This window comes from Delphinapterus leucas, chromosome 17, assembly GCF_059928025.1.
Source record: "Delphinapterus leucas isolate spDelLeu-1000000601 "Yukka" chromosome 17, BTC_Dleu_Yukka2, whole genome shotgun sequence".
In the NCBI taxonomy this organism is placed as follows: Eukaryota; Metazoa; Chordata; class Mammalia; order Artiodactyla; family Monodontidae; genus Delphinapterus; species Delphinapterus leucas.
Genome location: NC_143145.1, coordinates 48,401,448 through 48,428,725, shown reverse-complemented (window position 1 = coordinate 48,428,725; position 27,278 = coordinate 48,401,448). Strand labels below are relative to the sequence as shown.

The 27,278-nt window shown below is 41.3% G+C and overlaps 1 protein-coding gene across 1 annotated transcript in view; it reads right to left on the bottom strand.

Annotated features, from left to right (window-relative positions):
• Positions 1-24,242, bottom strand: part of LOC149746968 (DPEP2 neighbor protein-like) — a 30,029-nt gene extending 5,787 nt beyond the window's left edge. Inside the window, exons 1-6 of the mRNA XM_089898563.1 lie at positions 21,010-24,242; positions 20,316-20,431; positions 6,377-6,621; positions 2,920-3,207; positions 1,967-2,137; positions 441-1,690 (exon numbers count right to left, since the gene is read on the bottom strand). Coding sequence (XP_089754689.1) covers positions 2,004-2,137; positions 2,920-3,207; positions 6,377-6,449 — 495 coding nt within the window. The 5' untranslated portion in view covers positions 6,450-6,621; positions 20,316-20,431; positions 21,010-24,242 and the 3' untranslated portion in view covers positions 441-1,690; positions 1,967-2,003. The remainder of the gene's footprint in view (positions 1-440; positions 1,691-1,966; positions 2,138-2,919; positions 3,208-6,376; positions 6,622-20,315; positions 20,432-21,009) is intronic.
• Between the last annotated feature and the right edge of the window lie 3,036 nt (positions 24,243-27,278).

The window sequence follows — 27,278 nt, the reverse complement described above, 5'->3', positions numbered from 1 at the left end:
AGCAAAGCTATACAGACAAAATCTCATACAGAAGCATACACTTACAAACTCACAAAAAGAGGAATAGGGGAAAAAAATCATAAATCTTGCTCTCAAAGTCCACCTCCTCAATTTGGGATGATTCTTTGTCTAAATGAGGGAAGGAAAGAATGAAGGAAGGAAGGAAGGAAGGAAGGAAAGAAAGAAAGAAAGAAAGAGAAAGAAAGTAAGAAAGAAAGAAAGAGAGAAAGAAAGAAAGAAAGAAGATAAAGTAATGTAAAATAAAGTTATTAAAATAAAAATAGTTATTAAGAAAAAATTTTTTAAAAAACAGATAGAACCCTAGAACAAATGGTGGAAGCAGAGCTATACAGGCAAAATCTCACAGAGAAGCATACACATACACACTCACAAAAAGAGGTAAAGGGGAAAAAATGATAAATCTTGCTCTCAAAGTCCACCTGCTCAATTTGGGATGATTCGTTGTCTATTCATGTATTCCACAGATGCGGGGTACATCAAGTTGATTGTGGAGCTTTAATCCGCTGCTTCTGAGGCTGCTGGGAGAGATTTCCCTTTCTGTTCTTTGTTTGCACCGCTCCCAGGGGCTCAGCTTTGGATTTGGCCCCGCCTCTGCGTGTAGGTCGCTGGAGGGCGTCTGTTTTTCACTCAGACAAGACGGGGTTAAAGGAGCCGCTGATTCGGGGGCTCTGGCTCACTCAGGCCGGGGGGAGGGAGGGGCACGGAGTGCGGGGCGAGCCTGCGGCGCCACGGGCCGGCGTGACTTTGCACCAGCCTGAGGCTCACCGTGCGTTCTCCCGGGGAAGTTGTCCCTGGATCCCGGGAACCTGGCAGTGGCGGGCTGCACAGGCTCCGCGGAAGCGGGGTGTGGATAGTGACCTGTGCTCGCACACAGCCTTCTTGGTGGCGGCAGCAGCAGCCTTAGCGTCTCACGCCCGTCTCTGGGGTCCGCGCTTTTAGCCACGACTCGCGCCCGTCTCTGGAGCTCCTTTAAGCAGCGCTCTTAATCCCCTCTCCTCGCGCAGTAGGAAACAAAGAGGGAAGAAAATGTCTCTTGCCTCTTCGGCAGCTCCAGATCTTTTCCCGGACTCCCTCCCGGCTAGCCGTGGTGCACTAACCCCTTCAGGCTATGTTCACGCCACCAACCCCAGTCCTCTCCCTGCGCTCCGACTAAAGCCCGATCCTCAGCTTGCAGCCCCGCCCACCCCCGCGGCTGAGCAGACAAACCTCTCGGGCTGGTGAGCGCCAGTTGGCACCTATCCTCTGTGCGGGAATCTCTCCGCTTTCCCTCCGCACCCCTGTGGCTGTGCTCTCCTCCGCGGCTCCTAAGCTTCCCCCCTCCGCCACGCGCACTCTCCTCCCGCGAAGGGGCTTCCTAGTGTGTGGAATCCTTTCCTCCTTCACAGCTCCCTCCCACTGGTGCAGGTCCCGTCCCTATTCTTTTGTCTCTGTTTTTTCGTTTTTTCTTTGGCCCTACCCAGGTATGTGGGGAGTTTCTTGCCTTTTGGGAGGTCTGAGGTCTTCTGCCAGCGTTCAGTAGGTGTTCTGTAGGAGTTGTTCCACGTGTAGAGGTATTTCTGGTGTATCTGTGGGGAGGAAGGTGATCTCCGCGTCTTACTCTTCCGCCATCTTCCCCTCCCAGGTATCCGTTTTTTCTAGACTTTTCTTTCTTCAGCTCACAAAGGGGCCCCTGAGGATTAAGCAGAGGAACGTCAGGGTTTCTTCCAGGCCAGCTTCAGCCCTGGGATGTTCAGGGCAGACTCTCATTACAAACCTCAGTTTCTGAGGCTCCTGGCTTATGGCCATTTAGTATAGAAGGAGGCTCCTGGCTGGGGAAGGCTCAGACAAAACGATGCAGGTTCTAATCTGTGGCAGTGGGCAGTGGGGGGCGGGGGGTGTCAGTGCAGGAAGAGGCATTCGCTACCTTAGGCCTTTAAACCATTGCCTTCTCTTCAGGATGACTCACCTGCAAGATTCTGTGGGGTCCGCCTCCTGCCACCATGCTACAATTGCCGGATTTTGGGTCTGGAGCAACCCAGGTCTTCGTCCGGCATTTCCAGAGAGTGCTTTCTCTTCGGAGCACGTCTGGGGACTGGCTTCTCTGCTTCCACCTTGGCTGGCGAGGCCAAAGGAGCATCTTCCATGGGGAAGAGAGGGAAGACATTCCAGTTTGGAAGAACAAAAGCAAAGACACACTCTTCTCTACCTTGTCCCGCCCCAAATATAAATTCATAGCACCTTCACATTTTTATAACTATGGACTTAAAAAGACCAAGAGGTTAAGGGGCCTACCCAGTGTTACACAGGTAGTGGAGAGGTGTTCTGCTCAATGGTTAGGTTCATGGTGGGGCTCCGGATTTACAGCTGATAGGAATGTGAGGACAAGCTCATGCCATTTCAAACATTTCCAAGTGATACTGAGAGAGATGTTGAAGGTGCAAAATGAGGGTGCTGAATGACCTCACTAAGTGGGGATGGTGGGCCCATTTTAACATGAAATTGAAAATAAATTCATGACAAAAGGACATAATAGAAAATGACAACATAATCATAACACTCCCCTCTCCCCTGGAAGTAAAATTCATTAGAATCCTCTCTCTCTCCACCATGAAAGGATGAGATAAAGTCTCAGCAGCAGCCCCCGTGAAAAACATGGTCAACAGGGTGAAGAGGTGTTACTAAGACCATATGGTGCGACTCAGAGAAGCAAAGAGACAGCTCTGCCCTTAGCCTGATGAGGCCCACAGGAAGGAACATGTGTGGCAACCTTGGATAGTGTGGCAATGAGAGAGAACCTTCTTTAGGAGGGGACTCCCTGCTGCCACCTTGAAAAAGCAAACATGGGACATTCGTTTACTGTGGCTCTTGCAGAGGCGATGTGCCCAGAGGTTGGGCCACCCTGCTTGACAATCAAAGCACCTTGTATTCCTGTGCTGCTTGAAAGCTCCAATCGCCGGATTTTGGGTCTGGGGCAACCCAGGTCTTCGTCCGACCATTCCAGAGAGTGCTTTCTCTTCGGAGCACGTCTGGGGACTGGCTTCTCTGCTTCTACCTTAGCTGGCGTGGCCAAAGGAACATCCCCGTAGAGCCGGTAGCCACCAACCAGGCAGTATGTCTCCCCATGCCAGCCCAACTGCGTTTCTCCACACCCGCGGTACAGGACATGGTAATGACCAGGTGTAGGATGAGAAGCGGGAGCCACTGCTGCTGCAAAGAAAATCAGAACTGATCAGTCACTTCTGCTGTGCACAGTCTCCTGCCAGAATTTCCCTCTCTCATGTCTCTCCCAGTTTCTGGCTGAAGACCTTTTAATCTACTTGACGTCCAAAACACAGCCTTGGCGCATCATCTCTATGAGTCCCTAGAGAAGGGACACTGGCTGCAAAAGCAATCCCTAGAGCCTAGGGCTGCAGCACATGAGGAAGTCTCTTCACCGTTCCCAGGGAAAACAGTAGAACCCGAAAGTAATTGCAATCATGATCCTCTCCATCTCTCCCTTCCACAGCAGAGAAAACATTTCTTGCAGTGTGTCACTTCTGGGGCTTTCATGGAAATGTCTTTCAAGTTTTGGAAAAAAATAATCTAATATAAATTGGTTAAGAACCCCGCCCACCTTGGCAACCCCTCTTGGGCCCCATTTATACTGCCTATTTCAACCACACTGAACTCTAGCTGTCTAATACTTTTATGTCGATTAGAACAAGGCCAAATACTGAGGCAGAGTGATCAGGAGACTCAGAACCGGGTTCTGGGTACCAAGTCTAGGCGCACATCAACCTAGCCTCCTGGGACACCATCTCCTCAGCCCTCCAGTCTCATTAGCACTTCATCACCGCCCCCCCCCTTCGTTCTTACGGTCTTCCCATCAATATGGCAACACCCTCACCCCTAGTACTCAGCAACTCGGTAAGGGATGTGTCTGAGGGGACCGATATAGATGTCTACATGATAGCACAGTGGTGCCTGGGTTTGAAGGTGCGGTTCAAGAGTGGCCCTCTTCCTCAAACCGCTCCATTTGCAATTTGCCAACAAAAATGCGCTTGTCTTTTGTTAAGAGGCCAATCAGGAAAGGGTCTGAATGGAAGCATCCTGTAGCCCAAAGGGTAAGGCTATATTTATAAAGCTCAGAACCGTCCCGCACACTTGTCCAGGGATGAGCTTTCACTTGTCCTCAGCAGTGAGAACTGTGCGTCCCTGAAGGCGTCCCAGGTCACTGGTATTACTTACATCTGGGGGGAAAGTGCTCAGCTGTACGTAGTTGGCAACCCCCACAGGAACATGTGCCAGCCGGGTGAGGTTGTGTGTATATCACACCGCCTGTAGAGTTGCCCTGTCTGGGTGTACCTGCTGCACTGCCCACCCAGGGAACAGAGCACAGGTTAGAGTACACAGACACTACCCGGTCACACATTCTCACACAGACAGCCAAAAAGATCGGTATCTGGTGGAGAACGGGTAGCGAAGTTTCTCTGAGTGCAGCCCGTTTGCACAGTTATGCTGCCATGGAAACCCTGAGAACGCCTGTGAGGGCATCACTACCCAGTGACGTCATATATGGAACCTTTGACTTGAGGGGCAGGCTTGAGGAGGAGGGGCAGTTTTGTGGAGGAGAACAGGGTAGAGGCAAAGGTACTCTGCCTCGCCCCTCACCCCTGGGCCTCCCCACCCATGCCCTAGTCTAGTAGACACCCCACGTGGGGCGTGCCGGTGGGCTGGCACAGCCGCAGGGGCCACGGGAGGGCAAGAGAGACCCATATTCTGAGTTTGGCTTGAGAGACAAGATTAACGTAAGAGACAGCTAGGTTGTATGGCACTGACCCTAAGAGGCAGAGATTTGTGTGGCCTGGGGAATCAGGGAAGGCTCCTTGGCAGTCGGCCTGAAGGACAAGTGAGATTTGGACCCATGCGGAAGAGAGGGAAGACATTCCAGTTTGGAAGAATAAAGGAAAAGACACACTCCTCTCGACCTTGTCGTGCCCCAAATATAAATCCATAGCACCCTCACATTTTTACAACTGAGGACTTAAGAAAACCAAGAGGTTAAGGGGCCTACCCAGTGTTACACAGGTAGTGGAGAGGTGTTCTGCTCAATGGTTAGGTTCACGTCGGGGCTCCAGATTTACAGCTAATAGGAACGTGAGGACAAGCTCATGCCATTTCAAATATTTCCAAGTGATACTGAGAGAGATGTTAAAGGAGCAAAAGGAGGGTGCTGAATGACCTCACAAAGTGGAAATGGTGGGCCCATTTTAACATGAAATTGAAAACAAATTCATGACACAAGGACATAATAGAAAATGACAACATGATCATTACACTCCCCTCTCCCCTAGAAGTAAAACTCATTAGAATCCTCTTTCTCTCCACCATGAAAGGATGAGAGAAAGACTCAGCAGCAGCTCCCATGAAAAACATGGTCAACAGTGTGAAGAGGTGTTTCTAAGACGATTTGGTCCGACTCAGAGAAGGAAAGAGACAACTCTGCCCTTAGCCTGATCAAGCCTACGGGAAGGAACATTTGCGGCAGGCTTTGATAGTGTGGCAATGAGAGACAACCTTCTTTAGGAGGGGACTCCCTGTTGCCGACCTCGAAAAAGCAAAGATGGGACATTCGTTCACTGGGGCTGTTGCAGAGGCGATGTGCCCGGGAGGTAGAGACTGCTTCGACTACCATTTTAGAGGTTGGGCCACCCTGGTTGAAAACCACAGCACCTTCTATTCCTAAACTGCTTGAATCAGCGGGTGCACGTTAGGACACACGAAGTCAGGCCCCATTGGAGCAGACTGCCTTTGGGAGTGGTAGAATGTAAAATGTGAAGGGGAATGCTCTGGAGGAGCTTTGTCATGGCAGGTGGGCCAGCATGAGACCATTCAGATTCTCCAAGGCTCCAGAGATTACTTGGCTGGGAGCATCCCTCTGATGTGGTGGGGGAACTTCTACCTTAATAGGACCTGGCTGGGCATCTGGGGGAGGCAGAATAAATGGTTTATTAACTACGGGAGCGAGAGACTCACCTGGGGGGTTCCACAAAAGCACTTAAAAAGACTTGTACCTGGATTCTTGAGCCAACCCTAAGAAAACTTATCTAGATGTGGAGTAGGGCTCAGGAAGCTGCACTTTTAATAAGCTTCCTGGGCAGTCCCACCACAGTGGTCCATGGATAGAATGACCAAATTATTGTGTATTCTCGGTTGCTTTTGGGAGTCAAAGTGGGCAATATGAGAAACCGCAGCAGCCCTACGTATAAACAGGGAATATTCAAGGCAAACAGAGGTGTTTAGTTATTCTATGCATGAATCAGATTTGAGAAAAGCTAGCCTGCTGGTTAAAGAACACAACCCTTACGACAGACAGACCAGATTCTGTCCTACTTACTTGTGTGATTTTGACCCAGTTCTTTTATCCTTCTGACTGTTTCTTCATATGGAAAAGAGCTATGGCTGTACATTTAGCACAATATTCTCTTTTGGCAAAAGTTGCTCTGGGTCCATGTGTGCTCTCTGCAACGTAATCCTTTACAGTGCGCAAGCATTTTTAAGTCGTTTGGTGAAGTACTACACTTGACTTTTAACTGTTCATTACTTCGGGCAAAGCTTATGTAGTGCTGCAGAGACTAGAACCTATGCAGAGATAGTGAGAGGATGTTATAAGCTTATTCTGCCGGTTTATGAAAAACTTTAACCTTTTCTCCTCTTCCTCAACCTGCCACCAAGAGATGAGAAAGAAGGCAGAGCCTGGAAATGCACACCAAGCAATACTTCTGGGGAGTTAGTTGGAGCGGGAGGGCTGACGCCTGAGCCCAGCTCCGCTTAGCCGTGCGGGTCCGCGGCGTGTCCAGCGGCTGTGGCGGAACCCGAGGGTGGTGGGCGTGGGCCCGTGTCGCGGCTGCACTGGAGCGGTGAGTGAGGGCCATGGGCCGTTCTTGCGCGGCCGCCACATTCCCAGACCGCCCGCCAGCCCTCCTGGTTCCTTCGCCGCTCCCCGCCGCCGGGAGCCGGGAGCCCAGAGAAGCCCGCAAACGGGCACCTGCGCCCGCCGCCCGGAGATACACCAGAAATACATCTACACGAGGAACAACTCCTACATAACACCTACTGAACTCTGGCAGAAGACCTCAGACCTCCCAAAAGGGAAGAAAGTCCCCACGTACCTGGACGTGCGGATGAAAGGCTCTTGGTGCTGCAGCCAGGAGGCAGTGCTGTGCCTCTGAGGTGGGAGAGTCAACTGCAGGACACTGGTCCACAAGAGACCTCCCAGCTCCACATAATATCAAATGGCGAAAATCTCCCAGAGATCTCCATCTCAACCACAGCACGCAGAATCACTCAACGACCAGCAAGCTACAGTGCTGGACGCCCTATGGCAAACAACTAGCAAGACAGGAACACAACCCCACCCATTAGCAGAGAGGCTGCCGAAAATCATAATAAGTCCACAGACACCCCAAAACACACCAACAGACGTGGACCTGCCCACCAGAAAGACAAGATCCAGCCTCATCCGCCAGAACACAGGCACTACTGCCCTCCACCTGGAAGCCTACACAACCCACTGAAACAACTTTAGCCACTGGGGACAGACACCAAAAACAAAGGGAACTACGAACGTGCAGCCTGCAAAAAGGAGACCCAAAACACAGTAAGAGAAGCAAAATGAGAAGACAGAAAAACACACATCAGATGAAGGAGCAAGATAAAAACACACCAGACCTAACCAATGAAGAGGAAATAGGCAGTCTACCTGAAAGAGAATTCAGAATAATGATAGTAAAGAGGATCCAATATCTTGGAAATAGAATAGACAAAATGCAAGAAACATTTAACAAGGACCTAAAAGAACTAAAGATGAAACAAACAATGATGAACAATGCAAGAAATGAAAATAAAAATACTCTAGATGGGATTAATAGCAGAATAACAGGCAGAAGAACGGATAAGTGACCTGGAAGATAAAATAGTGGAAATAACTACTGCAGAGCAGAATAAAGAAAAAAGAATGAAAAGAACTGAGGACAGTCTCAGAGGCATCTGGGACAACATTAGACGCACCAACGTTCAAATTATAGGGGTTCCAGAAGAAGAAGAGAAAAACAAAGGGACTGAGAAAATATTTGAAGAGATGATAGTTGAAAACTTCCCTAATATGGGAAAGGAAATAGTTAATCAACTCCAGGAAGCACAGAGTCTCATACAGGATAAATCCAAGGAGAAATACGCCAAGACACATATTAATGAAACTGTCGAAAATTAAATTCAAAGAAAACGTATTAAAAGCAGCAAGGGAAAAACAACAAATAACACACAAGGGAATCCCCATAAGGTTAAAAGCTGATCTTTCAGCAGAAACTCTGCAAGCCAGAAGGGACTGGCAGGACATATTTCAAGTGATGAAGGAGAAGAACCTATAACCAAGATTACTCTACCCAGCAAGGATCTCATTCAGATTTGATGGAGCAATTAAAAGCTTTAGAGACAAGCCAAAGCTGAGAGAGCTCAGCACCACCAAACCAGCTTTACAACAAAGGCTAAAGGAACTTCTCTAGGCAAGAAACCCAACAGAAGGAAAAGACCTACAATAACGAACCCAAAACAATTAAGAAAATGGGAATAGGAACATACATATAGAAAATTACCTTAAATGTAAATACACTAAATGCTCCCACCAAAAGACACAGATTGGCTGAATGGATACAAAAACAAGACCCGTATAGATGCTGTCTACAAGAGACCCGCTTCAGACCTAGAGACACATACAGACTAAAAGTAAGGGGATGGAAAAAGATATTCCATGCAAATGGAAACCAAAAGAAAGCTGGAGTAGCAATTCTCATATCAGTCAAAATAGACTTTAAAATAAAGACTATTAGAAGAGACAAAGGACACTACATAATGATCAAGGGATCGATCCAAGAAGAAGATATAACAATTGTAAATATTTATGCACCCAACATAGGAGCACCTCAATACACGAGGCAAATACTAATAGCCATAAAAGGAGAAATCGACAGTAACACATTCATAGTAGGGGACTTTAACACCCCACTTTCACCAATGGACAGATCATCCAAAATGAAAATAAATAAGGAAACACAAGCTTTAAATGATACGTTAAACAAGATGGACTTAATTGATATTTATAGGACATTCAATCCGAAAACAACAGAATACACATTTTTCTCAAGTGCTCGTGGAACATTCTCCAGGATAGATCATATCTTGGGTCACAAATCAAGCCTTGGTAAATTTAAGGAAATTGAAATTGTATCAAGTACCTTTTCCGACCAAAACGCTATGAGACTAGACATCAATTACAGGAAAAGATCTGTAAAAACTACAATCACGTGGAGGCTAAACAATACACTACTGAATAACGAAGTGATCACTGAAGAAGTCAAAGAGGAAATCAAAAAATACCTAGAAGCAAATGACAATGGAGACACGACGACCCAAAACTTATGGGATGCAGCAAAAGCGCTTCTAAGAGGGAAGTTTATAGCAATACAATCCTACCTTAAGAAACAGGAAACATCTCGAATAAACGACCTAAACTTGCGTCTAAAGCAATTAGAGAAAGAAGAAGAAAAAAAGCCCAAAGTTAGCAGAAGGACAGAAATCATAAAGATCAGATCAGAAATAAATGAAAAAGAAATGAAGGAAACGATAGCAAAGATCAATAAAACTAAAAGCTGGTTCTCTGAGCAGATAAACAAAATTGATAAACCATTAGCCAGATTCATCAAGAAAAAAAGGGAGAAGAGTCAAATCAATAGAATCAGAAATGAAAAAGGAGAAGTAACAACTGACACTGCAGAAATACAAAAGATCATGAGAGATTACTACAAGCAACTCTATGCCAATAAAATGGACAACATGGAAGAAGTGGACAAATTCTTAGAAATGCACAAGGTGCCAAGACTGAATCAGGAAAAAACGGAAAATATGAACAGAACAATCACAAGCACTGAAATTGAAACTGTGATTAAAAATCTTCCAACAATCAAAAACCCAGGACCAGATGGCTTCACAGGCGAATTCTATCAAACGTTTAGAGAAGAGCTAACAGCTATCCTTCTCAAACCCTTCCAAAATATAGCAGAGGGAGGAACACTCCCAAACTCATTCTACGAGGCCACCATCACCCTGATACCAAAACCAGACAAGGATGTCACAAAGAAAGGAAACTACAGGCCAATATAACTGATGAACATAGATGCAAAAATCCTGAACAAAATACTAGCAAACAGAATCCAAGAGCACATTCAAAGGATCATACACCATGATCAAGTGGGGTTTATTCCAGGAATGCAAGGATTCTTCAATATACGCAAATCAATCAATGTGATACACCATATTAACAGACTGAAGGAGAAAAACCATATGGTCATCTCAATAGATGCAGAGAAAGCTTTCGACAAAATTCAACACCCATTTATGATAAAAACCCTGCAGAAAATAGGCATAGAGGGAACTTTCCTCAACATAATAAAGGCCATATATGACAAACCCACAGCCAACACCATCCTCAATGGTGAAAAACTGAAAGAATTTCCACTAAGATCAGGAAAAAGACAAGGTTGCCCACTCCCACCACTCTTATTCAACATAATTTTGGAAGTTTTAGCCACAGCAATCAGAGAAGAAAAGGAAATAAAGGGAATCCAAATCGGAAAAGAAGAAGTAAAGCTGTCACTGTTTGCAGATGACATGATACTATACATAGAGAATCCTAAAGATGCTACCAGAAAACTACTAGAACTAATCAATGAATTCGGTAGAGTTGCAGGAAACAAAATTAATGCACAGAAATCTCTTGCATTCCTATACACTAACGATGAAAAATCTGAAAGTGAAATCAAGAAAACACTCCCATTTATCATTGCAACAAAAAGAACAAAATATCTACGAATAAACCTACCTAAGGAGGCAAAAGACCTATATGAAGAAAATTATAAGACACTGATGTAAGAAATTACAGATGATACAAATAGATGGAGAGATATACCATGTTCTTGGATTGGAAGAATCAACATTGTGAAAATGACTCTACTACCCAAAGCAATCTACAGATTCAATGCAATCCCTATCAAACTATCACTGGCATTTTTCACAGAGCTAGAAGTAAAAATTTCACAATTTGTATGGAAACACAAAAGACCCCAAATAGCCAAAGCTATCTTGAGAACGAAACACGGAGCTGGAGGAATCAGGCTACCTGAGTTCATACTCTACTACAAAGCTACAGTAATCAAGACAGTATGGTACTGGCACAAAAACAGAAAGATAGATCAATGGAGCAGGATAGAAAGCCCAGAGATAAACCCACACACATATGGTCACCTTATCTTTGATAAAGGAGGCAGGAATGTACAGTGGAGAAAGGACAGCCTCTTCAATAAATTGTGCTGGGCAAACTGGACAGGTACATGTCAAAGTATGAGATTAGATCACTCCCTAACAGCATACACAAAAATAAGCTCAAAATGGATTAAAGACCTAAATGTAAGGCCAGACACTATCAAACTCTTAGAGGAAAACATAGGCAGGACACTCTATGACATAAATCACAGCAATATCCTTTTTAACCCACCTCCTAGACAAATGGAAATAAAAACAAAAATAAACAAATGAGACCTAATGAAACTTCAAAGCTTTCGCACAGCAAAGGAAACCATAAACAAGACCAAAAGACAACCCTGAGAATGGGAGAAAATATTTGCAAATGAAGCCAGTGACAAGGGATTAATGTCCAAAATTTATAAGAAGCTCATGCAGCTCAATAACAAAAAAAAAACAACGAAATCCAAAAATGGGCAGAAGACCTAAATAGACAATTCTCCAGAGAAGATATACAGACTGCCAACAAACACATGAAACAATGCTCAACATCATTAATCATTAGGGTAATGCAAATCAAAACTACAATGAGATATCATCTCACACCAGTCAGAAAGGCCATCATCAAAAAATCTAGAAACAATAAATGCTGGAGACGGTGTGGAGAAAAGGGAACACTCCTGCACTGCTGGTGGGAATGTGAATTGGTACAGCCACTATGGAGAACAGTACGGAGGTTCCTTAAAAAACGACAAATAGAACTACCATATGACCCAGCAATCCCAGTAGTGGGCATGTACCCTGGAAAAACCATAATTCAAAAAGAGTCATGTACCAAAATGTTCACTGCAGCTCTATTTACAATAGCACGGAGATGGAAACAACCTAAGTGTCCATCATCGGATGAATGGATAAAGAATATGGGGCACATATATACAATGGAATATTACTCAGCCATAAAAAGAAATGAAATTCAGCTATTTATAATGAGGTGCATAGACGTAGAGTCTGTCATACAGAGTGAAGTAAGTCAGAAAGAGAAAGACAAATACCGTATGCTAACACATATATATGGAATTTAAGAAAAAATAATGTCATGAAGAACCTGGGAATAAGACAGGAATAAAGACACAGACCTACTAGAGAATGAACTTGAGGATATGGGGAGGGGGAAGGGTAAGCTGTGACAAAGCGAGAGAGAGGCATGGACATATTATACACTACCAAACGTAAAATAGATAGCTAGTGGGAAGCAGCCGCATAGCACAGGGAGATCAGCTCGGTGCTTTGTGACCACCTAGAGGGGTGGGATAGGGAGGGTGGGAGGGAGACGCAAGAGGGAAGAGATATGGGAACATATGTATATGTATAACTGATTCACTTGGTTATAAAGGAGAAACTAACACACCATTGTAAAGCAATTATACTGCAATATAGATGTAAAAGAAAAAAAAAAAGCAATACCTCTCTGTCAGTTTGAATTTTATTCCTCTGCCTGTACTTCCCAGAGAAATTTCACCAAAAGTGCCTAAGCTTGCCATGGCCATTGTTGTGAAGAAAGTTCTCTCTCTTTCTAGTCACATCCACTTTTCCTTCTCCTGGGGGCTTAATGGATGTTTGGGGGCAGGAAATAAAATTTAAACTAAAATATCAAAAACCAAAACAAAAAAAACAATTGTTCAAGTGTTCTTTTTTTTTTTTACATCTTTATTGCAGTATAATTGCTTTACAATGGTGTGTTAGTTTCTACTTTATACCAAAGTGAATCAGTTATACATATACATATGTTCCCATATCTCTTCCCTCTTGCGTCTCCCTCCCTCCCACCCTCCCTATCCCACACCTCTAGGTGGTCACAAAGCGCCGAGCTGATCTCCCTGTGCTATGTGGTTGCTTCCCACTAGCTATCTATTTTACGTTTGGTAGTGTATATATGTCCATGCCACTCACTTTGTCATGGCTTACCATTCCCCCTCCCCACATCCTCAAGTTCATTCTCTAGTAGGTCTGTGTCTTTATTCCTGTCTTACCCCTAGGTTCTTCATGACATGATTTTTCTTAAATTCCATATATATGTGTTAGCATACAGTATATGTCTTTCTCTTTCTGACTTACTTCACTCTGTATGACAGACTCTAGGTCCATCCACCTCATTACAAATAGCTCAATTTCATTTCTTTTTATGGCTGAGTAATATTCCACTGTATATATTTGACACATCTTCTTTATCCATTCATCCGATGATGGACACTTAGGTTGTTTCCATCTCCTGGCTATTGCAAATAGAGGTGCAATGAACATTTTGGTCCATGACTCTTTTTGAATTTTGGTTTTCTCAGGGTGTATGCCCAGGAGTGGGATTGCTGGGTCATATGGTAGTTCTATTTGTAGTTTTTTAAGGAACCTCCATACTGTTCTCCACAGTGGCTGTACCAATTCACATTCCCACCAGCAGTGCAAGAGTGTTCCCTTTTCTCCACACCCTCTCCAGCATTTATTGTTTCTAGATTTTTTGATGATGGCCATTCTGACTGGTGTGAGATGTGTAATACCAAGAATGAACTGCAATGTAAACTATGTAATGTAAACAGATGTAAACTATGGACTCTGATTATGATGTGGTAGTGTATGTTAAACAGGTGTAATAAATGAACCACTCTGGTCGGGGGATGCTGAGAATAGGGGAGGCTATGCATGTGCAGGGGCAGTGAGTATAAGGGAAATTCCTGTACCTTCCCCACAATTTTGCTGTGAACCTCAAACTGCTCTTTTAAAAAGTATAAATAAATAATAAAAGAGAAAGCAAATCCTTCAAGAACAAAGAAGTGGGGGAAGAGGGGGTACGTCTCCGACAGAGAATTATTAGCACTACTGTCCCTTCTACTTAGGGCTCTAAGGCATTAGGGCCATATGCTACAAACAACGTTCAATCCAAAATAACAAATGAAAGATTACCACTACTAAGATGAGAAAGTGAATGTGTTGAGATGGGGCAGGGTGCTGAATATATCTACTTCCTTTCCCTGATGGTTCAAAACACTGCTAACTCCCTGCCACATCCTGGTAGAGAGGCTGGATTCACACACTTTCCAAACCGTAAAATCTAGAAATACATATTCCAACAAAACCTTAACTAGATATAAAATTACTCTACAATCAAGCAAATTGGAGGTAGTATGGAATTCATTTTTAAATTGGCTTTTGGCTGAATATAAAAATCAGCAGTTTAAAGGCCCAGAATAATTTTCAGCAACTAAGGCTTACGCATAACTTAAGAAACTCATTAGCTTCTTAAATTCTTAAATTTTCAGAGCCTGTGAAAGCAGTATAGCCTGGCTATATATTTCAACCAACACTCAAAGCACGTAACACCAGGTAGCATCAGAAAATTTTCTAAGAAATTGATAAAATGCCTCAGCTGCCTGCTGGAGCAGAGGGAGGAAACAGAGCAGAAAAAAACAAAAGACAAATACAACCAATAACAAAAGCAGTCATCTCACAAACTTTTAGCTGAAGGCCTCCCTCCAGACTCTTGCATGATTTCCTCCTTTGCCTGATTCCTTTTAGATGTAAACATTTATATGGTGATCCTACGGTAAAGATTTATGTGAGTCACCACTTTGTTCTATATGTCAAACAACCTAGTGCCTTCCACATATTCTTCTCCTGTAACTCAGAGCAGAATAAGACAGGAAACCTGTACTCTCTCAGAGACAAGACTCTGCCAACATAGGCCAACTTCCTGAGAAGATGAGGGTTCCCATCTTTTTAATTTGCTGGTAAATTATTGTAAAGGCAGACTTATTTTGTTCTTTGTTTGTTTTGACGGGACACCTAAGTCAGCTTGAAATTACCTTTGATTTCAAACTCAAGACTAAACTTTATCAGACAGAACAGGAATCTGCCCAGTTCTGCCACTTGCTAACCAGGTAACATTGGGAAAGTAACAGTAACTGAGTGTTTGCTACTAAAGCACCGTTCAAACTGCTTTACTTAGATTCATCCATTTAATCCTCAAAAAGACCCTTTGAGGGGAGACCCAAGGAGACAAAGTAACTGTGTGAGAGAACAAGTAACCCACTCAAGATCACAGAGCTGGTAAGACAAAGAACTAGGATTAAACCAAGGTAACCTTTTTGCCAGAGCCTGTACTCTTAACCACTTTACTGGTGGGTTTAAAATTTTTTTAATGTAACCCACTATAAGAAATATGTTCTACAGGGCTTCCCTGGTGGCGCAGTGGTTGAGAGTCTGCCTGCCGATGCAGGGCACACGGGTTCGTGCCCTGGTCTGGGAAGATCCGACATGCCGCGGAGCCGGCTAGGCCCGTGAGCCATGGCCGCTGAGCCTGCGCGTCCGGAGCCTGTGCTCCGCAACGGGAGAGGCCACAACTGTGAGAGGCCCGTGTACCGCAAGGAAAAAAAAAAAAACAAAAAAAAGAAATATGTTCTACAACACAACCCAATACATATATATTTTATCAATTAAGACTCACCTGTAACTTGAGAGTCTTTGTTATATGTATAATTGAAACCAAATTTTATGAAAATATACTTATTCATTTTATGCAGTACACTGGTATTTTTCTACTGTATTTTATTGTTTAAAATTCCTTGTCAATCCTCACCAAACTGATTTCAACTTCCACTGAGACCCATGACCTGAACTTTGAAAAACAAGGTACTACATTTCTTTTTACCACCATGGGAATTTTGTGAGGATTAAATATGATAATGTGTACAAACCTTTAGCACAATGCCTGACACAGACTGTGCACCCAGTGCGTGATAGTGATTATTACTGATCTTGTAAATTAGCAGTAAGTAAGGGAGGCAAGGACACTTAGGGGGAAAACCTGACTGGAGTATAGGTGAATTTATGGCCTGTTGGCATCTTTCCCGGGCAGTGAGATAGGGAATTTCCCCAGTATTTTCAATTTATATTGTAATGGAAATCCACATTTAGAAAGAGACCTGGCTTGTAGCTAACTCTGATTTCCTCTTCTTCACTATAAAGGGCAATTTACAAGTTGCTATGCCTCTCTGCTGGAACCCTCAGTAGACCCAATTTTTGCATTTATGTTCCCATCCCGCACTACTCTGGACACTATGAGCTTTACGAAATTGGTCTTCAGCTGGGGAGGTGCACTCATTTCCTATTGATGCTTTAGTAATTACCACTACCTTAGTGGCTTAAAACAACACACACTTATTATCTTACAATTCTAGGGCTCACAAATCTGAACCAGATCTTACTGGGCTAAAAGCCTTTCTGCTGGCTCTGGGAGACAATCCCTTTATGTTTTCCAGCTTCTTTTTAGATGCCAGTATTCCTTGGCTCTTCTTCCATCTTCAAAGCCTGCAACAGCAGGTTGACTCCTTCTCACATCAAATCACTCTAACTCTGACACGGATTCTTCTTCCCTGAATCTTCTGCCTTTGTCTTCCATCTATAAAGGATCCTTGTGATTATACTGGGTCTACCTGATAATCCAGAATAAGTTCCCTATTTTAATATCTTTGATTTAGTCACATCGGCAGAGTCCCTTTTGCCATGTAAGGTAACATTCAGAGGCTCTGGTGATTAGGATGTGGACATTTGGAGGGGGAAGAGGGTCAACTATTCTGCCCAACACAGGAGACAAACCTTACAAAATAGCAAATAAGATTTAACAACAACAATAACACATAACATTTATTGAACATTTACCATACAATAGGCATTGTGCTGAGTGCTTTACCTGCTAACTCATTTCCTTGTTGAGAAACCAAGGCTCCAAAAGATCAGAGAGTGTCAAACCTAGGTGTGCCTGACTTCAAAGTTCATGCTCTCAACCACTTGACTACATAATTAGGTACTAGATGTGTGTACAGTTAGTGGTTTGCAACTTCTCCCCAGCAAGTACTCCTTTTTCTCTTTCCCCGCAAGAACCATATTTTGAAAAATTCTGTATGTTAACTTTTTTCATTAATCAAAGATAATTGTAACAGCTGATAGCTTTGAGCTAACCTCTTTGCCTCTTTGGATTTATATAGTTCCAGCCAAATAATGCAACTTAATATTTTATTTAACATATTTTGGCATCATTTTGGGATACTGAAGCATAACCCACTTTGTAGATGCCTAGGAGTTCAGAGAAGAAGGAAATCAATGGGGATGGGTGGAGCAGTCAGAAGAAATAGGGTCTGACTTCAGTCTCAAAGAAGCACAAATTTCACATAGACTAGAGAAGAGAGAAGATCATGAATGAGAAGTGAGAACAAGTACATGTAGGAATGAGACATAGGGAGCTTGTTAGGAGAACTGGACAAAAGAAATTAAAGAAGAATAAATAAAACATTGAGGCTTTGAAAGATAGGTAAATAAGGTTAAATTTAACCAGACAGGAAAATGCAGAAGCTGGAAAATTTCTGAGCAGGAGCCCTTGGGCTTGGGGAGATTAATCGGCTAGAACAAAGAGCATTGAAAGGAGGAAGTGAGAGACTGGCAATTGTAATTCACCTTCCAGGAGGGAAATTGGTGGCTGGGAGGCATAGAAAGGGGTAGAGACTAACTTTTCACTATACCCCTTTTGATTCTTCTAAATTTTATACAATGTACATGTATGAACTAATGTCATATATAGATACACATATGTAATATATATAATGTATAAGTAACATATAGAAGCAGACATGTATGTACGACTATCATTACTGACCCAAAATACCATATAATAAAACTACACCTCTACTTTTAGCACACTTAAGAATTAAGGATAAACCACTCCTCAGTTGTACTCTGCACCCCGCAACGCCTGCCCTGAGTAGAGCAACTTCAGCAATTTTCTCATTGGTTTAAAAAATTGATCCTTTAGTCTCTGTCTACCTACCTCATCCTAAGCATCAACTCCAGGTTGGGCTGGTGCCCAAGCAATTATATACTGCTCTTACATGTTTGCCCAACTCGAACGAGAACCTACTTCAGAACTGACTCAGAAATCTCACAGGATGTTGCCATTCACCCCCAGGATCAATGATCAATAAGAGAGTTATAAGGTCTATACCTCCTGACCCAGCTCAAGGTCCTGACTCAGACAATGCCTGCTAGCTGGCCTCATCCCCACATGAGGAGCCCCTCATCCCCTAGGCTCCACTTCATCACCAGTGTATTGGCATCAATATTTATCTTTTCAAAGGAAATTGTTTACCTCATAAATCAATAGGTATCCTGTTGTTATCAGTTGTTTTGTTTTTAAGAGCTAATTAATGAAATAACTTCATCAACGATTTTGTGGGAAGATGTTGAACCTTTGTACTTTCTGAATAATCTATGTTTTATTTGTAGTGTTAGAAAGCTCAGCAGTGAAAGCAAGTACCCCATACTGCCCAGGCACACAACCTGCTGCATTAGCGCTCTGAGCAGTAACTGAGACAAATGGAGGACTACAGAATTATTCTAATGTTTTGAGGTTTAGGGAGAGTTGCATTAGAAAACAATTCCTTCATCATACTGTGACTTCATTACATTCAAAGCCATAGTGGCTAGCTCTTATAGTTTAGAAGTTATACATGAAGATGACATAAATAAATACAAGATACAGCAGGCAGAGGAGAGAGATAATAAACCAAAACTGACTGACACAGCTAGATCCTAAAAGCCAGCTTGGTTACTCTTTGAACATGTTGCCAATTTTCATCTGTAAGATAACACGCTATATTGTATGAATGAAAGTGTTACATCTAATTATTTGATCTGCCTGTCTTATGTTAGTTACTGGAGAAATATTTATTGAGCTCCACACAGATGAGTAATTTTAGAAACCGTGTTAGTAGGGAAACATGCAAGAGTGGAATAAGTGCTAAGCCTCTAAAAACTGTTCTCTCTTTTCTTGAAACTCCTGGAAGGCAGGAAATACCCTGTGTTTTTCTATATGTGCCTTGTGCAGTGCTCACCCTCAAATGACACTAAACTAGAACAAAGAAAACCTTAAAGAAGAGCCATGATTCAAAACTAAAATTAATTAGTATGTCACAGTTCATAAAGTACTTCCCTTACGGATGAGGAAAGCAAGTTTCAGTAAGGATAAGCAATGCAGGTACGAAAATAGAGACTGGGGTTAAAACCAAACATGATCTTGTTAACGTGTTTTTATATGTGTGATTAAGGCCAAGCCTTTGCCCATCTACCCACAAATTATAGGTAAGATGTTACAAACTCATATTATGGAACCTGACTCTTAAAACATTTTATTGCCCAGAGTGTAGTGAGGTACAGACTTCATTCACCATGCTATTGCTTCTTTGCAACATGCAGACCCACCAGTTGTCCTGGTGGGACATGGTTCTCATTCTTGGATTTTGTAGCCCTCTCTAAAATGTACCAAAAACTCTCTGGAAACAACGAAAAATGATTCTCTCCTTTGAACTGACCTTCAGATCACCTCTTTCTGTAAGTTTTTCTCAATCATTTACACTCTACAAAATAATAGTGATTAAATTCCTCGTTCACTAACTCTCTGGTAACTTCCATACTTCAGCATGAATATAATTGAACCTCTTTACTGTGTTTCTGTTAAATATTTGCGTGCATAAACATATGTACACTCTGCTACGTTTCCAATGATAGCTTCTTAATAACTGAGATATTTCAGGCATTTAATTCAGATGTATGCACCATTTGAGTACTCACTAAATAAAAATATATACAATGCTTTTATTCTAATAAGTTCATTACCTCATCACAAAGCAAATATAAAGAAAGCTGCAAATTTATGATATTCGGCTCTAACTTTTAACATGTATAGGTCCTGGTTTTACTGTGATTCTAGGATACTATATCGTGTACCTCATTAATAAGGGCCCTCTGATAAACCTGAAATAAACCATCTGGTTTACTCCCAGTTCTATCACCTTTTACTTGTAATACTTGAAGCTAGTCAATCTACTCTTAGACTTAGTTTCCCCATCTTTAAAATGGGAATTGTTGGGGAGAACACTTACCACCATCCCCTCATTCCACGTATTTTCTTCCAGGAGGAGTTCTTTCACTGGAATAACGTACCCAGGCTCTCGCTGTACCATCCACTCCCCTTCCTTCATCAGGCCAGTACTCCTTCCTAGGGGAAGAGAAGTATCTTACCTGACTTGTAGGTTTGGTAACATAGTAGCTTATCTTTTTTCTTCCCTTTCTTTTTGGAATCTTCCTGTCTTTATAATATCATTTATTAGCCCCATCATATCTCAATAGAGATAATAATTACAACACAAGCTTGTCTTAATGATATTGTATTTGGTAGAATGTAAAACATTTTTATGTGTGAGAAATTAGTATTTCAATTTTAATACTTCTTTCATCTATTTCATAATAAGTTTTTAAAGAAGATTGATATATTCATTCAATCAGATGACTAAGTTTTCACTAAATCTACTAAAAGGAATAAACTTAAGTTAATACCTAATTATGCTTGAAATCAAATATCTTCCATCCAACATATTCAGTTGTACGTGGTTTCTTTAATAATACTTTAATTTTCTAAATAGGTGAAAGAATATATTACTTCTACTTAGACTACAGTCTAAGAGTTTAGAGATACAGTTTAGACTCAGAGAGTTATCAGAATATTGGCTGCAAAGATTTTTTAAAATCCTGTACTTTTGTCATAATAGATGTCATAATATTATTATTACTATTTACCTTTGTGAACTATAATGATTTTTAAACATGAACGTGTAACTGTGAAAACACAAAAACTTGAAATGAGCACACTAGAGAATTCTGCATGCTTTTCACCCAAGAATTGCAGTCTTCTACTGACCATAACATCCTTCCACAGTCTAAGGTGATAGTAGGTGTATTATTATCACTTTCATTGTCCTAGGCACTGTTGAACAAAACAGATACGGTCCATGTCTGCATAGAGATCACATTTGAAACAACAGCATGGCTACACAGTTTTTAAGTCATTTTTCACTATTCATAACCCAGCCTTGACAATCATAAAGTTGATAATTCTCACTTAGACTAAAATTGGCAAGGCCCAAATATTTTACTTTGAGAAAGAAAACTAATACTTATTGGGTATAATCTTATGCACATTATCCTATTTAATTCTCCTAACACCCTTAAGAAAAGTATTATTTTCACTATTTAATAGTTGAAGGAAATGAGACTCACTGAGATTACAAAATACCAAAGAGGTCATGCACATAGATTAATGAAGAAGGAGACTTTTAACTCTATTGGGTGCCGAAGCCCCATATTTTTCTGCTAGCATCAGATCAGTTAATGCCAATTATATTCCAATTCCAAGTTGTTATTATAATAAGGAAGATTTCTAAACGATAAAAATGATGTATATAAAGACTTAAATCATCATGATGTATATAAAGACTTTAGTCATCACTTTTGTAGACAGCAGTGTAGAGCTTATTTATTCTGTAGATAGCAATGTAGAGCTTTTGTCCCATACTACATACCAAAGAGCCATTCTCATCATAGACAGTCAATAAATGCCGAATTAAAATGTTCATATGTAAAAGAAAAAGCAAATTATAGCCAATGGCGTTACTTCCATAAAGTTTAAATGATTCCTAACAGACACTATTATTAAAGAGACACATCAACACTTTAAGATTGCTAGACTGAACTCCTTTAAAAGATATCCTTGCTCACGTATAAAATAACTCTTCATATAAAAGTGTGTTGAGTGGTGCCAAATCATTCACACTCCATCTCTCAGTACTCTATTACTTCATGAGAACAGCTGAACTGATTCAGAATACAGCAACATAATTTCCTTTGTTCAATTGCTGGCTATGCCTCTGAATAGCTGTGGGACCTTACACAAGTAATTAACATCTCTGTGCCTCAGTTTCTACATCTGCGAAGTTAGAGTCATAAGAGCATCTATTGCACAGTGTTGGTGTCCTAAGTGAGTGACTCTATGGAAATTGCTTAGAAGAGTCCCTGACACGTAGCAAGCATTATATAAGTGTTAGGTTGTTTTTTTAAAAAATTAATAAATTTATTTATTTATTGGCTGCATTGTGTCTTCGTTGCTGTGCGCGGTCTTTCTCTAGTTGCGGCGAGCAGGCACTACTCTTTGTTGTGGTGTGTGGGCTTCTCATTGCGGTGGTTTCTCTTTGCTGTGGAGCACAGGCTCTAGGCACGTGGGCTGCAGTAGTTGTGGCCCGTGGGCTCAGTAGTTGTGGCTTGCAGGCTCTAGAGAGCTGGCTCAGTAGTTGTAGTGCACGAGCTTAGTTGCTCCACAGCATATGGGATCTTCCCGCACCAGGGCTTGAACCCGTGCCCCCTGCATTCGCAGGCGGATTCTTAACCTATAAGTCTTAGTTATTATTGCTGTTGTCGATATTGTTGTTGTTGTTGCTGTTTTAGAAATTCAGTACCTCATGTCCATATCCCCATAATCCACAAAGGACTTGAAGGGGGATATTATGGCCAACCAGAATCTCTTCCTCAGGAGTTCTGGGCTATGAAAAAGAACCTACACCATAGCTAAGTCCCTAGAGAAGTTAGAGGAGCCAGTTCTTTAACTGAAATGCAGACAGTGAGGGCTCCATAGAGCATTCATAATAACTGCTCTATGAATCTGCCAATGTCCTCTATCCAAAGACCACCAGGAACACATCTGCAGTTCTATAAATCTGGGTTTACTGACTCATTGCAAGCAGGAGTTATGTGTACCATGAAGAATCAGGACATCTCAGTAAGAGGATGTTAGAAATAATTTATCATAGGATTTGGACTTCTTGTAGGTGATTCTGAGGAGCATTCAAGGAAACGGGTATCTTCCCTGCATTGGATGCTGTCTGGAAGCAGGAGTGATTCTCTGATCAGGTATCTCAATAATTTATATCTAGACAGTGAGAATAATGAAATTGAGATAAAGCTATAATTGGTAAAGAAGAAGCAGGCACTTATTATTAGCCAGGAAAGGGCAATGTTTGCTCATTTTTGTGGTTTGAACAATGTTTTTACCTCTGTCTGTTCAAACATGATAATGAAGTGGTCTTATTTTTTCTTGCTCCACTACAGTGACAAAATAGTCCTGTCTGACGTTGATGTTCTATGAAAGTGTTTATATTGAACAGGAGAATGCCACAGATTCATTGGGAGTGCCAGGCCAGCTCCCAGCTAATAAGGGCTGCTTTTCTCTTTCTTAAACTAGATAAGAATGTTTTGCTTGAAGGGCAGAGCTGGCCAGGAAAATAACTATTATTATTATTATTTACATAGATTGACAGGTTTATAACTTATAAAGTTCTTTTATATTCACTGTATAACTTGAGTCTCTCAGAACAATCCTGGGAGACAGGTAGGCTATAGGGCCTCCACATCGCACAACTCTAGGGGGCCCATTCATAACGTATTCCACGTGAATGGCACCTCCCCAGTGTGAACAGTGTCCTTGGCAGGAGTTGTGCAACAAGGTTTCCCTGGCAGGGCAGACATTTCTATTCCTTTTTACAATTATAAAAATTAAGTCAAAGAAGCTTCCTGAGTGTTCCTTAGTTCCCAATAAACCTTAGAGTTCTCTCTGGCAACCTGTTCAGCTGCTGACATTGGACCCCTGCTTCAGTCATGTTTCCGATTCCAAATTGCACCAGCCGGCGCTGTTATGACCTAGACCAGTGGTCCCCAACCTTTTTGGCACCAGGGACCGGTTTTGTGAAACACAATTTTTCCCCGGACTGGGTGGGGCGGATGGCGAGCGATGGGGAGCGATGGGGAGCTGCAGATGAAGTTCCTCTCGCTTGCCAGCCGCTCACCGCCTGATGTGCGGCCTAGTTCCTAACAGGCTGCACACCGGTACCAGTCTGCGGCCCGGGGGTTGGGGACTCCTTACCTACACTATATTGGCTACTACAATAAGAAAAGCTCTGCCTTCTTCTACAACTTGGTCTATACTTGCCCAAAAAAGGATACTAAAAAGGGTGCTGAACTTATAATCTCTTTCATATAGCCACTGCCTAAAGCAGAAAAAAAAAAAAAAAAAAAGTGTGGCTTTGTCTGTGTGTGTATGTGTGTGTGTGTGTGTGTGTGTGTGTATTGCCTAAAAAATATATCTTAGTATATTTTGCTTACAAGCTAGGAGTGACAGCTGGAGAAAATGATTTTGAGTTCTGAAGACATTTGAAAAAGCAAAATATCCTGCTTAATTCAGGAGCTAAAATTTTTAAATGCAGACTGAGCTACTGGTAACATACCTTTCCACACTCTTGGAAACCTGCCAATTAAAATGTCAAAAGAAAATGGAATTTCCCATGAAATGTCCATTAATAATAAATTTTTGTCCATCACTGTCTTTTTGTAGCTGGGAAATTCCCTCTTGCTACTAAATTCCTCTCCTGAGACATCATATAAAGTGAAACTGAAAATGTAATACCCTAGTGACACAGCAAGCAGTTCCCAGAAAGAATATGAGCTTTAATTCAAATAGATTTGTGCAGGAATCATGTCTCTGTAGTTTAAAAACTCTATGACTTTGGGCAGTTTGCCTTACCTCTCTTCATTAAATTACCATGCAGGCTTCTTTCTCCTAATTTCTGAGTGTGCCCTGGACTTCCCTACCAGAACATTTATCACACTCTACTGTAATTGTATGCTTAGGTTCTATCTCCCTTAGAACACTAAAAGCATTTTAAGGACAGAGACCATGTGTCTTTTGTTATCCCTGTATTTCCAGCACCTAGCATTATGGCACATAATATTTGTTAAGTTTATTTGCTGTCTTAGGGGAGGTGAACTGGAGATCTGAAGAATCAGGAAGCCTTACTTCTCCTTTACATACCTTTTTATAATTCTTGTGGCTCTTTGTTGTAATACACCCAGGTACAACTTTTTAAAACTTTTTATTTGGAGATAATAATAGACTCACAGGAAGTTGTAAAAATAATACAGAGTGGTCCCACATATCCTTCACCCATTTTCCCCCAATGGTTACCAGATGCTTTTAGACCAAAAAATAGAAAAAATTAGAATATGAGATGTTTTTAATTCTTGCATTTGTACTTTTTTAAGGGGTTTATTTTTCAACTTTTCTGTCTTGTTTCTAATTTTAAAGACTATGAGATATATCCCCTCTTTTTTTGGATTTCCTTCCCATTTAGGTCACTACAGAGCATTGAGTAGAGTTCCTTGAGCTATATACAGTAGGTTCTCATTAGTTACGTAGTTTATACATAGTAGCAATAGTGTATATCTGTCAATCCCAATCTCGCAATTCATCTCACCCACCTCCCCACTTCCTGCCTTGGTGTTCATACGTTTGTTCTCTACGTCTGTGTCTCTATTTCTGCTTTGCAAATAAGATCATCTATACCATTTTTCTAGATTCCACATATAAACGTTAGTATATGATATTTGTTTTTCTCTTTCCGACTTACTTCACTCTTTATGATAGTCTCTGGCTCCATCCACGTCTCTACAAATGACCCAGTTTCATTCCTTTTTATGGCTGAATAATATTCCATTGCATATATATACCACATCTTCTTTATCCATTCCTCTGTCCATGGACATTATATGTATACATATAGCTGATTCACTTTGCTGTACAGCAGAAATTAACACAACATTGTAAAGCAACTATACTCCAATAAAAATTAATTTTTAAAAAAATTAGAAAAATAAATAAATATAAAGAACTTACAGGAATAAAAGGCACTGAAGTTAAAAAAACAAGCAAAACAAAAAAACAGACTATGAGAGATTTCAAGCATGCCATTTCAAGCTACCGTGTCCCTAAAATAGCACATGCAGATATAAATAACCTTTATTCTCAGTAAATGGAAAATATGACTTAATATGATTCTACAGAATTTTGAATAGATGAATTCAACATATAGGTGTGAGGCTTGTTTTTTAGCCTAATTTGCATAATTATTCTCATGTTTTTTGTTTCTCATTTAGTTGATGTAGTTTAGCATTAGTATTATTTAGGTTTTCTGTCATTAGCCATTCATTATGGGCATTAATTAAACAATGTACATATCACTAAGAATACATAGCTTTAGCTCTATAATGGTGAAACTATCATGAAAGCTAAAGGTTTGATGTTGTGATAAGCAAATTGAAGCCAGATATTTAGAAGGTCTGCAATAAAAAGAATCTTAGCATTTAAATGACTTTAAAAGCACTGAAATACAGGAATCAGCAGATCAACATTATACTATCTATCTCGAAAAGAAATGCAAGAAGGTGTGTGGAGAAACAGCACTCTCATTTGTCTGCAGAAAAAGAAAACTGGAACAACCTCAGTGAAGGTCAATTCAACAATACAAACCAAAATTACAAACGAACATAACTCTTTTGTCCAGCAGTTCAGCTTCTAGGGCATATATATGGATACACTTGCACATGTATGAAATGACATATATGATTACTTATTGCAGCATAATTTGTAATAGTAAATATGTGGAAACAAGCTAAGTGTCCACCAATGAGGGGTAAATTATGGCATATCCATCATTAAAAAAAAAAAAGATGAGAAAGCTTTATATGCATTTGTATGGAAAGATATCCGAAATAGATTACTAAGTGAAAGACAAGCAAGGTGAACAGGTATATACTGTAATACTAATTAAATAAAAGTAAGAGACATAATATACACCCACATATATTATTTATTTTGTATTTAAACCTATTAACCTTTTATTGAAGTATAACATATATATACACAGAAAAGTGCACATTGTGTAACCTCAAAGAATTTTCATAACTGAACATACCCATGTAACTGGCACCAAGAGTCTAGGTCCTAGATCAAGAAACAGAACATTTCTATCACCCCAGAGGCCTCATCCTGTCCCTTCTAGTCACTATGACCACTCTACAAGAGCAGACATTATCCTGATTTCTAAAAGCATAGGCTAGTTTTGCTTACTTTTGTACTTAACAGGAATTGACTCATAAAATGTATACTCTTCTGTGTCTGGCTTTTC